Raw genomic sequence first — 16313 nt, forward strand, 5'->3', positions numbered from 1 at the left:
AGTGTTTTCACCCTTTGGAGGATGGGACACAGAGTGGCTTGGGCCTAATTCCCAGAAGTAAAAAGACTAGGAGCCTGCAAAGGGAAGAGGCCTCTTCTCTCCCCTCAGGCGTCACATTGAGGGGCCTCCTGCAATGCCACCCAAGCAGAGGCAGTGATGGCTTCCATTTATAGACTAGAGATTCTTGGTAGTCGCAAGACCCAGCAACCCCAAAAGGGTGACCTTTAGAAACCTCCCAAAGCAACAGGGCAGGGAAGTGATGAGAGACAAGGCCTCAGCCTTGCTTCCTAAAGTTCTCAGTTTGCGCAGTCTTAGTGGCCAAGAAGAGGCAGCGTCTATCCTTCTCACTTGCCTACATTCATGTTGGCAATGAGGTGGTAGTGAGAACTGGAAACAGTAAGGAGAACTGGGTTTTCTAGATCCAGAGCGACCAATAAAATGCTTGTAGTGGTTTGTTGCAGACGCAGCCAAAATCAACCCACTTGCATACCTTAGTCCTCTATTGGGAAAGAGCTAGGAGTCAGACATAGCTGAATTGCATAGAGTGAAAATGCAAGTCACCATTCTCTTTGGATAAAGATGGGGAAAAGTATGCCTCTAAGGCCATTTTTGTGTCCCCAGCACCCCTGTATTTTGCCACCTGGAGATGTGGGCATCCATTTTACCCCCGGGGGATTAAAAATTGGGCCAATTCCTGTTGGGAAAAAGTGTCTATGTTGGGCTTAAATCATATGCACACACATGGGGAAATGGTCACCCATGATTCCTTAGGGGTATTTGGGGACAAAACGTTTGGATCAGGTATTGGTAGAAAGGCAGAGATAAACATTTAAGCTTGATATGCACAAACAGCCATGGGGAGATTACATGAATACCTTTCTTATTCCTGTAAGTCATTTTACTGGTCTTGCCAATATTAGATATTAAATTTGTATGCAACAGCAAAAGTTGAACTTAACTCAGGAAATGATGGAGGCATACCCTAGTAAAATTGTCACTTTGAAATTCATAGCAACCTCTGTCAAATTTTCCACTAGGTAGTAAATCTGACTCTTACTTTTACAATCTAAAATGTTTTGCCGTATCTGAGCACAAAATATTACTTTTAGGCCTTTGGGTGGCGTTAACCTTTTAAAAGTTTGGACTTTAATATTTTTGTCAAAGGCTTATTTGTTCAAAGCAGCTAAAGAGGTATAGAGAATGTATATTTCCAGATTTTTGGACCTCAGTTCCTTGCAAATCCAGATAGCATGAATAGTTGGGTATTACCAGAGTTTAAGTCTGAAACTTTCTGAAATATTTCTTTTGCTATTGCATACATGTTCCATAGATAGATCTGAATTCAAAATCTAACACTACTTCTGTTTTCCGCTACCCTTACAGTAATAGATATAAGTGGACTTTTTCATTAGCTTCAGGTCCAAGGTTGGTCCTATATACATTTGATAAGTCAGCTAACAAACACAAAATGAACTCACAAAAATAATATAATTAAGCAGTCATTGTTTGAAGTCAATAGGTGTGGCTTACATTTTAGCACAAATGTTTCAGTATGCTTCATATACACAGACAATTTTCAAGAGATAATAAATGAAAAAACAATAAAATGAATTATGCTAGTCTTTCTTCTATTATTTTTATACCTTCCTTTCCAAATCTTCATTCACTTCTTTCCAGATTTCCTTTTCAATTTTTGATGTATCATACTCTTTCATGAAATCAAATTCCCTCCAAGGCATTTTCCATTTTTCTACTCTTTCTTTGGCTTTTTCATTAAGATATAAGTCAAAACTGATGCCTTGGATATTGAACTTTGGATGCTCCCATCGTTTTGACCAGGGTCTTGGTTTCATTTTGACCTTCATCTAGTGTAATTAAAAGTAAATATGTTAGATCATATATTTGCTGTTTCAATTAGTCTGTTTTTTATTTATGTAGATTGTACATACTCATAATACTCTTTATCCCAACCATTCACTGAAACTGCCACTGGGTGTTCTTCACATGTTGGGACTACTTATGGATTTATCATTCAGAAAATGTTTAGCACTGGTAATATGAATGATTTGGAACTATGTTTTAGGGATAATTCTTCCTCTTCATCAGTGGCGTCTCTAGGTTTGGCGTCACCCAGTATGGTAACTTATGGTGTCACCCCCCCCCGCCATTGACGTTCTCCGATACCACACCACACAGAATCCTTAGTAATGTTGATTGTACTAAGGTTACTCGTTAGTTGTAATTCCTGTATATTACTGAATGTAAACAGAGAGTTGGAAGAGACCACAAGGGCCATCCAGTCCAACCCCCTGCCATGCAGGAAGACACAATCAAAGCACCTTCAACAGATGGCCATCCAGCCTGTTTAAAAACATCCAAAGGAGGAGACTCCCACTACCAAGCAATAATTGTAACATAAACAACTAGCAAAACTAAAATTATACCTTTAAATTACAGTATCATACAGTGCGCCCGCATTATATGCAGGCGCACCATATGCAGCTTCCAGCATATACTGGAAGCCTGTGGTGGAAGAAGCCTCAGCGCACCCGGAAGAAGTAATGGGTCACACGCCGTGCACTGTCGGCACAAATGCCATTACTTCTAATGGGGCTCCAGCATGCATGTTTTTCCCTTACGTGGGGATCCGGAACGGATCCCCCATGTAAGGGAAGGGCACACTGTACATTTACATATACATAGTTTCATGCAATGTTTTTAAAGAATTTTTTTTTTTAAATTTACAACTTGGGACCCCTCCTTTCTCCTTCACTGAGACTCACTCCATCTCTTCAGCATTTTAAAGGGATACAGAACACCATAGCCAATTTCTTCCCAAAGGCAGATGTTTGAGCAGCAGTGGTGTGACCAAAACTTAGTGTCACCTGGTGCAACCCGCACAACACCCCCCCCCCGTGACACCACTGCTCTTTATGATAGAGCACAGATATTAATATGTACTTTCTTCTGTTATGGTTTATCATATAGATGTTCCACTGTATTTAAACCCCCTATTTTGATTAAAACAGAATTAAAACTCAGAGATAGTAATGTAGCAAAGGTGGGCCAGTATGGTGTAGTGGTTGGAGTGTTGGACTATGATTCTGGAGACCAGGTTCAAAACTGAGTTCCGCCATGTAAACCTACTGGGTGACCTTGGCCAAGTCACACTCTCTCAGCCTCAGAAGATGACAATGGCAACTTCCTTCTGAAGAAACTTGCCAAGAAATCCCCATGATAGATTCCCTTTAGGGTCACCATAAGTCAGAAATGACATGAGAGCACAGAACAAATATAGCAAAGGTAATAGCCAAAAAGAGCTTACTAAAGAACTTCCTACAGATACTACTTAGTTTTTGATCTCAAACCAAGGAATGCTCAAGTGGTTATATTTGAGAGGGAATCCTTAGAAAGTTTGTAGTCTGCTTAATTATTGGAAAAGGTTCTGATTATTGTTACAAATAATTAAAAACGTTTTTGTCTTCTGCCATGAGTAGCTAGCCATCCACAATGGGAGATACTGACTTTGGACAGGTTAGATTTTAACCTACTGTAGTCCCAAAGCACGTAGGTATACTATGCAGCAGCTTTACAATGCAAGATTATCTAGCTAGCTACCAGGCACATGTCTTGGCTATCCCTTGCTATTACCTTGTTAACAGGAACTTCTTCGTTAACTGGAATTGATACAGGCTTCATGTTAACATCAACAGTGCTGTACTCTGGAAGGGCATCTCGTAAATACATCAGATTATCATCCAATCTTTTCTCCAATTTCAGAACCTTGATTTCTTGTATTAAAGGGTTGTATAGTTCATAGCAGATTTCAATACCTTAAATAGAAAGTTGGGTGTATTTTTTTTAGTAATTATTCTACCTGTCCCAGAGAATGAAGTTAAGTGGATTCAGAGCCACAGCTGTTACAGGCCAACTTTGGCTGGAGAAAGAACATACAAATCTGGAGCTATACAACATTTTGCAGGAAGGCTGAATAAACAAATAAGTAACTTACTGTATGTAAAGAAAGTTGCCTGCATGTCAAGTAACAGATTCAGCTTTCCACAGACTCGCTGTAACAATTTAGTTTTTTATCCAAAAATTTAAATATCCAGATCAGTGTTTGTTCATCAACTTTGTGTCAGTGAAATCACTCGTCACAACATTGAGCTTATTTGTATGAACCTGAATGGCCTGTACTGATCTGAAATGTATTTTCATCGTAGCTACATAATTTACCTGAAGAGCAGTTTGAGTCAGTGCTTGTTTCTAGTGCTTCCCTCTGTCCATAAACAGCCATGTATCCAGACATGTACCTACCTTGTCCTTCTATTACATTTCGAAGTATAAAAGTTCCACCAAGTCCTTTTCCTGATCGCTGAATACAAAGTCCTACAAAAGTGCTAGTCTTTCCATTGGCATGGGGATCTGCCGCAGTTACAGCAAGTATGCTTCCTGCAAATAAATAAACTGTTTAACATCTAGAAAATTATAATAAGAATACTCTCAGCAAGGTTAATATCAATTCTTGTTATTGAAGTAAAACATGAGAAAGTAATCTGAGCTCATGCTTTGATCATTGTTTACCCTGCTTCTGATTTGTCATCAGATCACAGAGATTATGAATCATGTTCACTTCAGATTACTAAAGTTACTTCTACAGTAGTTAAGCATGTATGGAAATGCAGTCTAAATTTACAATTGCATCAATTTACTCATTGGATTCAATAATTAATCTTAACCTGTGATCTGCAATATTCTACTTTAGCATGAGTCTTTAAACCAGTCCTCCCCCAATAAAAAAAGGTAAGAGCATGTCTTCTGTTGTTCAAGAACATAATACCAGTGAATTCAAAGAGATTTCAATTAAGCACCAGAAAGAACTTTCTGACTGTAAGAGCTGTTCAGCAGTGGAACAGACTCCTTCACAAGGTGGTGGACTTTTCTGCTTGAAAGGATTTTAAACACTGGTTGGATGCCCCCCTCTCAGGGGTACTTCAGTGGTGGATCCCAACAGTATCAGTGGATCAAACTAGAAGGCCCTTTGGGGCCCTTTCCAACTAGTGTTCACTACTTTACATTCTGTCAACATTTTATGTCTTTGTTTTCACTGATATCTTAACAAATACATAAAATTACAATGTGTATGTACAAATAAATGACAAATAAATAATGATATTCAATCTGACTTGAATACCACTGCAGAAAGGCAGACTACGTATTCTAAAATTAAAATAATTTTAGCCCAAGTAGTGAAACATTGTTGAAGCTGTGCATGTGTTTTTGATATGAACATACTGGAAAATAAAGAACCTGTTCTGGAATTACATCCAGTTTGGTAAAGCAGTTGATTAGCCTGAATTAATGTAACTCTACAGGACTTTAAAAAGTAACTTTCCACTTTATAATTGGCAAATGTTATATCAATATATACTAAAAATAGGCAAGTCTGAAATACAATAGACTCAACATTTGTTTAAAGATATTTGGGAATAACCCTTATTCAAGTTACATGGACACGATGATCAAATTCACCATTATTTTTGTGATGTATGTAGCCAATGTGGTGTAGTGGTTTGAGCACTGGATTATAACTCTTCAAACTAGTGTTCAAATCCTTGCTCAATTCTGGAGATCCACTGAGTGACCATGGGCAAGCCTGCCACAAGTCACATCCTCTCAGCTTCAGAGGATGACAATGACAAACCTCCTCTGAAAAAAAAAACTACTAAGAAATCCCCATTACAGGTTCCTCTTAGGGTCTCCATAAGTCGAAAATTGGAGGCACATAACAACCACAACCACCCAATACTATATTGTGTGACATGTTACTGACCAACATAGAATTCTGGAATATTCATTACTTTTCTTCTCTGGACCATATCTCTCCTTTCAATGTAGAATTTTAAAGGATTTGTTCTCTGCCGAGGCGGGATGAATTCAGGACTAAGGAACCTGTCAAACACAAAAATAGCTTTGTAAAAATGATGAATTATTTCCTTACATTAAAGAAATGTGGCATAACTAAATATGAAATTAAAACTGTTTTACTGTCTTTCTGTTGAATGAAGTTTTGACTCATCCACAATGACTGGCTTTGGAGGTGGCTTAAATCTTGTTGGTTCTTCATCTTTAGAGCTGAGGCGTTCAAATGAAAGAGAGAAGCACCCTTGAAAAGAAAACCTTGAATTAATACCAACCTATATTTTAACAATCAGCCTCTTGTGATTTTTGTACTGTATTTTTAATACTGTAACTTTACACTGTTATTTTTATACTGAGAGACAGTGTGGCATAGTGCTTTGAGCATAGGACTACGACTCTGGAGACCAGGGTTCGAATCCCAGCTCAACCATGGAAAATAACTGGGTGACCATGGGGCGAGTCACACTCTCTCAGCCTCAGAGGATGGCAACTGCAAATCCCCTCTGAAGAAACTTGCCAAGAAAACCCTATAATAGGGTCATTTTAGGGTTGTCATAAGTTGGAAACGACTTGAAGGCACACAACTTTCATATTAGACCCAACTACTTTCTACAACCCAGTTCTATCCAAATTTGCTGGGAAGACTGCTAAAAGGCAAGAAAATCATACCCAAACCAGCCCCTGAGTGCAGCTTGACACAAAGTGATCACAAGACCTGTCCTCCATTTCATCCTTCCATCCAGGAAGAATTCCAGGAGGCCCTCCATTTTGAGCAAGGCTGAGAATCCCATTCAGGATGACCAGAGGTCTCCCTCCTTTCCCAGGACCTGCCCTCCATTTCAGCCTCCTGCCCAAGTGGAATTCCAGTAGGTCCTCCATTTTGAGCAAGGCTGAGAATCCCATTCAGGATGACCAGAGGTCTCCCTCCTTTCCTAGGACCTGCCCTCCATTTCAGCCTCCTGCCCAAGTGGAATTCCAGTAGGTCCTCCATTTTGAGCAAGGCTGAGAATCCCATTCAGGATGACCAGAGGTCTCCCTCCTTTCCTAGGACCTGCCCTCCATTTCAGCCTCCTGCCCAAGTGGAATTCCAGTAGGTCCTCCATTTTGAGCAAGGCTGAGAATCCCATTCAGGATGACCAGAGGTCTCCCTCCTTTCCTAGGACCTGCCCTCCATTTCAGCCTCCTGCCCAAGTGGAATTCCAGTAGGTCCTCCATTTTGAGCAAGGCTGAGAATCCCATTCAGGATGACCAGAGGTCTCCCTCCTTTCCCAGGACCTGCCCTCCATTTCAGCCTCCTGCCCAAGTGGAATTCCAGTAGGTCCTCCATTTTGAGCAAGGCTGAGAATCCCATTCAGGATGACCAGAGGTCTCCCTCCTTTCCCAGGACCTGCCCTCCATTTCAGCCTCCTGCCCAAGTGGAATTCCAGTAGGTCCTCCATTTTGAGCAAGGCTGAGAATCCCATTCAGGATGACCAGAGGTCTCCCTCCTTTCCCAGGACCTGCCCTCCATTTCAGCCTCCTGCCCAAGTGGAATTCCAGTAGGTCCTCCATTTTGAGCAAGGCTGAGAATCCCATTCAGGATGACCAGAGGTCTCCCTCCTTTCCCAGGACCTGCCCTCCATTTCAGCCTCCTGCCCAAGTGGAATTCCAGTAGGTCCTCCATTTTGAGCAAGGCTGAGAATCCCATTCAGGATGACCAGAGGTCTCCCTCCTTTCCCAGGACCTGCCCTCCATTTCAGCCTCCTGCCCAAGTGGAATTCCAGTAGGTCCTCCATTTTGAGCAGTACCAAGATGCACGCCTTTACATTTATATGAGTGCTTGGAGCTATTGCTTGGCCATGCCCTACATTCTGCGTTGGCATCCTCCTTTGTGGTGAGGACCCTCCAGTCACACACACACACACAGTTTGGGAGCTTTTCACGTTAAGATCTGCTCCTGCTGGATGTCTGACACTGAAATTCACAAAACAGAAGTGCTGCGGCTCTTGACCGTCAGAGAATAAAGGTGATTGTTTCATTAGCTTTTCTGGTCTAGATTCTACTCAGTGGTCCCCGAACTGTGCTCTTTAAGAGCTTTTGGACTTAATAATAATAATAATAATAATAATAATAATAGGATTTATTTATCTCCCGCCCAATCACTGGGAATCCGGGTGGCTTACAACAGAAGGGATAATACAAAGCAATAGCAATAAACAATAACAATAAACATAAAATAATAAATAAACGTAAGATAGCAATACATAGCAAAAAACATAACAGTATCGTAATAGTTCAATAATGACAAATCCTAACGTAGAATATTACATTCAACTGGGACTTCAGCTCCCAGAAACCTCAACCATGTTAGTCTGGGATTCTGGGAGCTGCACATCCTTTAAAGAGTGCATTTAGGGGACCACTGTAAGACCCTTTGAGACTAACTGAAAGAGAGAAGTTGGCAACATGAGCTTTCCTAGGCTTAAGTCTACTTCCTCAGGTGCATTTGGTGAGGATTGCATCTGAGGAAGTAAACCTAAGTCTAGGAAAGCTCCTGCTGCCACCTTCTTTGTTCCATTGAGTCTCAAAGGGGCTGCAAGATCTCTCTACAGACTGAGCCTACAGAGCAGCATTTGAAGAGCATTTGGGCTTCCTCTCCCAGAAGCCTCAGTCACGTTGGCCAATAGCCTGGGATTTCGGGGCGCCGAAGTCCAAAAGCCCTTAAAGAAAGGGCAGAGTGTGGGGACCGCTGCACCATCAGGGTATTAGTATGATAACCACAAGATAACGACAGCAGTTTACTTGATCGCTGAGCGCAACAGAGGCTCATATTCTGCAGACAATAAATCACTTCTTAGCATTAACGGGGGAAAGTATTGAGAATCATGGCATAAAAGCCCTCCTCCCTTCCCTAGACTTACTGCATCGCCCTCCAGGAAGCCCCCAGCACTTTCGCCAAAGGGCCGCCATGGCTGTTAAGGGCAGGCGCTTCAACGGCAGCTAAACCGCATGCGCAAAATGGAACGGTACGGCGGCCTGTACGAGACAAAACTTAGAGGCAAGCGCAGGCTGGGAGAAACGCTCTCCTTTTTGCCTTCTAGAGCAGGAAGTGTTTGCTTCCCGAGCCTGCATCTGCACTGCAGAAAACTACAAATCCCAGAATTCCATAGCACTGAGCTGTGGTAGTTAACTGGGGTGAAGCTGGATTATTACTGCAGTCCTATGCAGTGCTGTGGAATTCTGGGAATTGTAGTTTGTTGTGGCACCAGAGTTCTCTGACGAAGAAAGGCTAAATCTCACAAAATTGTGATTTCCTGCATGACAGTGGGTTGGCCTGGATGGCCCTTGTGGTCCCTTCCAACTCTATCATTCTATGATTCTAACTACAAATCCCACAATTCCATAGTGTAGTGGAATCTCCCTCCTTGGAGGTCTTTAAACAGAGGCTGGATGGCCATCTGTCGGGGATGCTTTGATTTGGATTTCCTGCATGGCAGGGGGTTGGACTTGGACCTTGCGGTCTCTTCCAACTCTGTTATTTTATGATTCTATAGTATTGAGCCACTGTAGTTAAAGTGGGGTCAAACTGCATTATACTGAGTGTCAAGCTGGATTATTATTATCAGTGCTGTGGGATTCTGGGAATTGTAGTTTGTCATGACACCAGAGTTCTCTAATGAAGAAAGGCTAAATATCTCACAAAACTACAAATCCCATAATTCCACAGTATTGACCCATGGTAGTTATAGTGGGGTCAAACTGGATTATTACTGCAGTCATAATGCTGTAGGATTCTGGGAATTGTAGTTTGTCATGGCACCGGTCCAGACCTCTGTGATGAAGAAAGGCTAACTATCTCACAAAACTACAAATCCCAAAGCACTTAGTCATGGTAAAGTGAGGTCAAATAGCATTGTATTAAAGTAGTATCAAACTGGATTATTACTGCATTCATACTCTATCTTGTCCGATTCTGGGAAGGGTAGTTTGTCATGGTGTTGTGGATGATAGGTTTTAAAGGGTTCTGACAGAATAGAGTAAGGCAGAGGACCCAGATTTCGTTGAGAATTCAGATTTATTCAAAGCTAGCTGTCCCCAGTGGAATTCCAATTCCAACAAAACTGAGGAATGGAGCCAAAGAAAACGGCTACCTTTATATGAAAACAGACAAAGAAAACTCATCTTCATCACCTCATTGGGCATTTTACACTCCAAACATATAAATTTCCAGCAATCATAGCCCATATACATGAATACAGTTAAATATACTTTAAAATACATTTGGCTACACCCCATTGCCCCTTATCAGCTATGTTGGCACTCAGAGGCCCTTCTGCCAGTGAAATTACATTCTCTAGCAGTCTTTTACTAAGGCTCTTTGTTCCCTTTAGGTGCCTGGATGAACGCTTCACCTTGAACATCTCTACATCTGCCCCCCTTCTGCATTCCACTCTCCCAGAAGCCTCTATTCTAAACTGCATGTACTTTGGTTCACTCTCATATTTTATTCCATCTAGATATATATATTGACTCTTGCATATTACCAGACATCGATATTTGGGTTTGTCCACCTCAGTGGCACCGGGGCTCTCTGATGAAGAAAGGCTAAATATCTCACAAAAACTACAAATCCCACAGTTTTGTACCACTGAGCCATGATAGTTAAAGTGGGGTCAAAGGGGATTATATTAAACTGGGATCAAACTGGATTATTACTGCAGTCATAATCAATGCTGTAAAATTCTGGGAAAGAGTTTGTTGTGGCACCAGAAGAAAGCTCTGAGAGCCCCCTGAGAGGAGAGCAAAGCTTTGGTGCTGCAAAAACTTACCTTTCCCAGAATTCCATAGCACTGAGCGGTGTCAAACTGGATTTATTTCTGCAGTGCAGATGCAGCCTGGGAGACACATTCCTTAGATTTTTTGACATTTTTCTCCACGGGACAGAAGTAAAGCAAGATTTTCTTCTATTTTGCAGCAGCTGTCCCCTAAAACAACAACCAACCAACCCAGCACCAAATAAATGGTGTTCCCTTCTGCACAACCATTAAGGCAGATAAAAGAGGAAGGAATGGGGGAGTAAATATGGCACCACCTCCATGGCCAGCTGGTTCTTATTTTCACATGAGTGGATATAAACCCAAATCTTCCAATGGAGTACTAAGTAGTATTAAGGCCTCAGGCATAAAGCCTATTTACACAGGTGTGGGAGTGGGATAGAATGTAATAGGATCAGAGAAGATGCAAATCTTCTCTCTTGCCCTAAATTTTCAAAGGGCTGAACAAGATGATTCAAATTTTTACAGTGTCCAGTGAGCAATAAATCTGCTTACTAAATGTCAGTTTCCCTGGCTTCAAAACTCTCTCCTGAGAAGATTCTTTTTGTTATATGTACAGTAGCAAGGACTCTTGTGTACGCATGCACACAGACACACGCACATATCACCACCTTGAGTCCCTATATTGGGAGTAAGGCAGGATATAAGAAAACAAAATAATAAAAATAATAATATAGTGTACCATGAAGCCTTTGTCCTTGTTCATACCTCTGCTAATGGAGTGGAATCTGAATATAATGAAGCTAACCTATTTCTCTTTCTAGTCTTCCTTTGCATTTTGCTTGTTCAAGGACTGGAGCCTGTACATCCAGGAAGGTTGAATGTTCTGCAACTGGGGTTTGGGTATTGCCATTTCTTATATCAGATCTGAGCCCATTCATCCTCTTGCTCTTAAATCATCAGTTTAAGATATGCAGATGACACCATATTGCTAGTGGAAAACGTCATAAACCTGGAACAATTTCTAAGGAAAGTTAAAGAAGAAAATGCAAAGCCAGGCTTAATTATGAATGTAAAGAAAACAGATTAATGATCATGGAGGACCTGCATAAATTCAATCTAGTTAATGAAGAAATCAAAACAAAGATTTTCCATACCTCAGATCAAATACTGATAACAACAGAGACTACAGTCAAGAAATCAAAATTAGGAATGGAAGGGCAGCTATGAAAGAACTGGATAAGATTCTAAAGAGTGAAGATATACAACTGAGCATTAAAGTTAAAATCGTCCAAGCCATTATATTCCCCATCACCATGTATGGATGTGAAAGTTGGAAAGTAAAGAAGGCAGAGAAGAAGAAAATCAACTCTGTAGTGCTGGAGGAAATTGCTGAGAGTACTGTAGACAGCCAAAAAGACAAACAAATGAGCCGTTTAACAGATCAAGCCTGAACTCTCCCTGAAAGTCAAGATGATGACACTGAGGCTGTCATACTTTGGCTACATCATGAGAAGACATTAATCACTACAAATGACAATAATGCTAGGGAACATAGAAGGCAGTAGATACTTCAGTGGTGAAGACTCTGTTCTTTCTCCCAGCACCAGAACTCTGCCTTGGGCCTCTGTTATTTTTATGGCAGGCTGTTAGCCACACCCAGCAGGACAAAATGAGTTTCTTACAGCCAGGTGGATACTTCACTGATAGAAAGCAGTAGAAAGAAAGGAAGACCACATGCCAGATGGATGGACTCAATCAGGGAGGACACAGGACTGAGCCTACAGGACCTGAGCAGAGAAATGGAGGACGGTTCTTGGAGATGCTTCATCTATGGGACTGCCATGAATCAGGGCTGACGGGAGAGCAGTTAATAGCAACAAACAACAATATCTTCTTGTACAGAGACTGTCACGTTGGAGGAAGAGCAAGTAAATGTATCTCTGATGTTATGGGTGATGTTCTTGGCCCAAGGGGACAAAAGGGTCTTGCATACGCCTTGCTTGTTCCTTTTCACATCCCTTCTTCATTTTACTTGTTCAGTGATTTGGAGGCAAGCAAGGGTGAACTTTGCTGGTTTAGCTGGAGGGAGAGAAAAGGAGGTGCATGTTGTGAAGCATTATTGTCTGACACACATTGCTCTGGGATTAAGGCTACATCCGCACTGCAACAATAATCCAGTTTGACACCACTTTGGCTGCAACTGCACTGCAGAAATAATCCAGGTTGACATCGCTTTAACTGCCTTGGCTCAATGGTATGGCATTCTGGGAATGCTAGTTTGTTGCGGCATCAGAGCTCTGTGACAGAGAAGGTTAAATATCTCACAAAACTACAATTCCCAAAATTCCATAGCATTGAGCCAAGGCAATTAAAGTGATGTCAAACTGGATTATTTTTGCAGTGCAGATGCAGCCTTTAACTGCTATGGCTCAGTGCTATTGAATTCTGAGAATTTTAGTTTGTTGTGCTCTGATCTGGTGCCCCAATAAACTAAAATTCCCATAATTCCATAGCACTGAGCTATGACAGTTAAAATTATGTCAAACTGGATTATTTCTGCAGTGCAGAGGCAGCCTAAAGCTCAAGGGATCCACTGCGGTTTGCTCTTAAATAACTGCATGAACTGGAAAGGCTGTTCACAGAGTAAGTCATGCTGAATGAGACAAGACTTGCTGCAGTCTGTGAGCATGAGGTTGAGCTGTCAACATCTGGCATGGTGAAGGCCACAAGCGATGGTGCCTGGTTGATCGCTTTAAAAGAGAAAGCGCTAAGTCCGTGTATTGCTTCAAAATAAAGCAGACCCATTGTACCAATGGAATTTAACTATATGTTGGTTTGTAAAGTTTGCATTTCATTGTATGGGTCTACTCTATTTGAAACTAATACAGTCAGCCCTCCTTAGCCATAGATTATATATCCATGGATTCAAGCATCCACAGCTTGAATATATCTCTGTCTCTGTCTGTCTGTCTGTCTGTCTGTCTGTCTTGTCTGTCTGTCTATCTATCTATCTATCTATCTATCTATCTATCTATCTTTATTACAGCATACAGCCAGCACAACGATAAAATACAATACAATAATAACCACTCATACAGTCATAGAAACTCTAACATGTGTCAACTTGCAGGGTGTTTTAAAAGGTTGTAAACATGTTTCAAAGGCGGGTTACAGACCGCCAGTAAGTACGTGACGAGCGTGTACTAGGGTTAGGAAGGGGCGGTGCTTCCGCACCCCACTAACCTTAGTACGTGCCCTGTGCGTAGAAAATGGCGTCAGCCGTTCCCCATGGCCGCCACCATCACTACGTCACGACTGCGCCGCCTCCAAACGAGGCGGTGCGGTTGTGACATATTGGGGCCGCGCCAGGGCGCCTAGGGCACCCTTTCTGCGACCCCGGAAGGAGCTCCGTTTTGGAGCTCCTTCCTGGCTTTGCGTCGCTGGGCGCAGCCTTCAGACGGCTGCGCCTAAGCGGCCCCTTTCTCCTCCTCCCTGCCGTGCCCCAAGGACACCCCTTTCCAGGCGGTAGGGAAGCGGCGTTTTGCCACTTCCCCGCGGCCTGGAAAGCGGCAGATCGGGGCCTCAGCGGCTGCCGCTCTGACTACTAAGGCTGCTGAGGCCGCCGCTTTTCGGCGGTCTGTAACCCGCCATAGAATCTCTTTAGCATAGTCTGCATATCAATAACAGAAATTGATAAAAATAATAGAACAGTATAAAAAACACCTATAGACCATCCTATAACCATATAGAAAAGCCTCGTCAATCAGTTTATATAAGATAAAATTTCATACAGAAAATGACATGGTGTCTGCAATAACAATATCATCCATAATTAGACTTCCAGAGTTCACTGAATCTGTTTTAAATAGCCTCTCCAAAGGGTAATAACAGCTGCAAGAAATTTAGCGACTCTGCTAGTTACATCTTCATTTTGGTCTGCTAAAAAATATTTAATATAAAATTTATTCTCCCTTCCGGGTAAATACTTGACAATAGGAGTTATATAGAATGCATGGGTCTCTATATAGAGGAGGCAACTAAGAAGAACATGACTAATTGATTCAATCTCCTCAAGGCCACAGGGACAAAACCGACAGCGGTAGGGTACCTTATTGTACCTTTCCTCCAGAACTGCTGATGGCAGAATATCTAATCTTCCCAACATAAAGGCCCTTCTTTGCTTAGGGATGGTCAAATATTCAAAATATCTAGCACATTTTCCAGTTTCCCCAGATTCCCCAATAACAAAATGTAGTGGTGATTGACTTCTATGACTTTGCAAGTCAATATCTTTAATTCTCTGCGTGATAGTAATTTTTGCCTTATTGTAAGCTAGTGAAGATATAAATGATAATGATAGCCCAATAGAGGACAGCTTCATGGCTAAAGATTTCTTCCAGGTAGAAGTAAAAAGGTCTGTTAAGATTAATGGTGCCATGCCGACTGGTATAAAGAGTAATTTTAACCAAAAATTGAATTTGCGGATCCACATACGTGCCTCAACTGATAATAAACCAGCTTCCAGCCGAAGGAAAGCATTTGGCACACAATTTGGTATGCCAAGTATAGACCTTAGGAATTTGGTCTGTACAGTCTCAAAAGAGACAAAATTATTGAAAGAACAGATCTCTGAGCCATATAAAAGTTGGGATAGGATTCTAACAACAAAAACCTCAAGGGCAGCAGGAACATATTGACCACCCTTATTGAAATAGAAAGAACAAAGCGCCTTGATACTTCTCTGGACATTCATTATTGCAGTCTTTTGGTGAAGATTTGCAGATCCCCTTTCGTGGAAGACTATGCCCAAATATTTATAAAATGTCACTTGCTCAATATGGTTGTTATTTACTGACCATTTATGACGTATACGCCTTTTTGAAAAAAAACATAACTTTGGTCTTACTATAGTTAATTATTAAAGAATCGTTTTCACAATAGTCTACAACAGGGGTAGGCAATCTTTTTGAGCTGGGGGCTGGGTTGCTGTCCCTCAGACAACTGGGGGACCGAAGCCAAAAAATAAATAATTAAATATTTTTTTAAATAAATAAATAAATATATATATAAATAAACCAGGACAAATGTAGGACAAAATTTTCAAATGGAAGACACTTTTTTAAAAAAATGGAGGACACATGAAAAAATTTGCTGATTTTTAAAAAAATATTAATATAAATGCATGTTTCTGAGGCTTTAATAGACAATTGCCCCCAAAAGGCCCCGGCGGCAATCGGCGGCAGTACCGGGCTGGGGCCGGTCCCAAGGCCTCGCCGGGCCGCATCCGGCCCGCAGGCCGCAGGTTGCCTACCCCTGGTCTACAAGGGCTTTCAAGAGTCTGCTAAGGCCTACCCTAGTAAGTGACATAAGAACAATATCATCGGCAAAAGCTAACACTGACACAGGTCTGTTTGACAAGGTTGGATGGTGTGATGGTACAGCTGAAAGAGTCATAATTACAGAGTTTATATAAAAATTGAAAAGGGTCATGGCTAACACACAGCCTTGTCTTACACCGTTAGATGTAGAGATGGATCTTGTTGTATTTCCATGAATATTACATCTAATGGCTAAAGAGGAATTCTCATGTAATCTACAAACAAGGGTTAACAAACGTCTGTCAATATTTGTGGC

General features: G+C 41.5%; 1 protein-coding gene across 2 annotated transcripts; it reads right to left on the reverse strand.

Annotated features, from left to right (window-relative positions):
• Positions 1–1486: 1486 nt before the first annotated feature.
• LOC149313419 (large ribosomal subunit protein bL19m-like) lies at positions 1487–8895 on the reverse strand. Of its 2 annotated transcripts, none has more exons than XM_089519081.1 (6): positions 8823–8895; positions 6049–6166; positions 5834–5952; positions 4318–4452; positions 3652–3833; positions 1487–1865 (listed from the first exon to the last, which is right to left on the reverse strand). In XM_089519081.1, the coding sequence occupies exons 1-6, from the start codon at positions 8869–8871 to the stop codon at positions 1638–1640; spliced, it is 831 nt and encodes a 276-aa protein (XP_089375207.1). In that variant the 5' UTR covers positions 8872–8895; the 3' UTR covers positions 1487–1637. The 2 variants fall into 2 exon arrangements, with proteins under 2 accessions (XP_089375207.1, XP_089375208.1); XM_089519082.1 differs by lacking the exon at positions 8823–8895 and adding an exon at positions 8704–8753.
• Between the last annotated feature and the right edge of the window lie 7418 nt (positions 8896–16313).

This window comes from Sceloporus occidentalis, unplaced genomic scaffold, assembly GCF_023333645.1.
Source record: "Sceloporus occidentalis isolate IW3139 unplaced genomic scaffold, rSceOcc1.0.p SCAF_4, whole genome shotgun sequence".
Classification (NCBI taxonomy): Eukaryota; Metazoa; Chordata; class Lepidosauria; order Squamata; family Phrynosomatidae; genus Sceloporus; species Sceloporus occidentalis.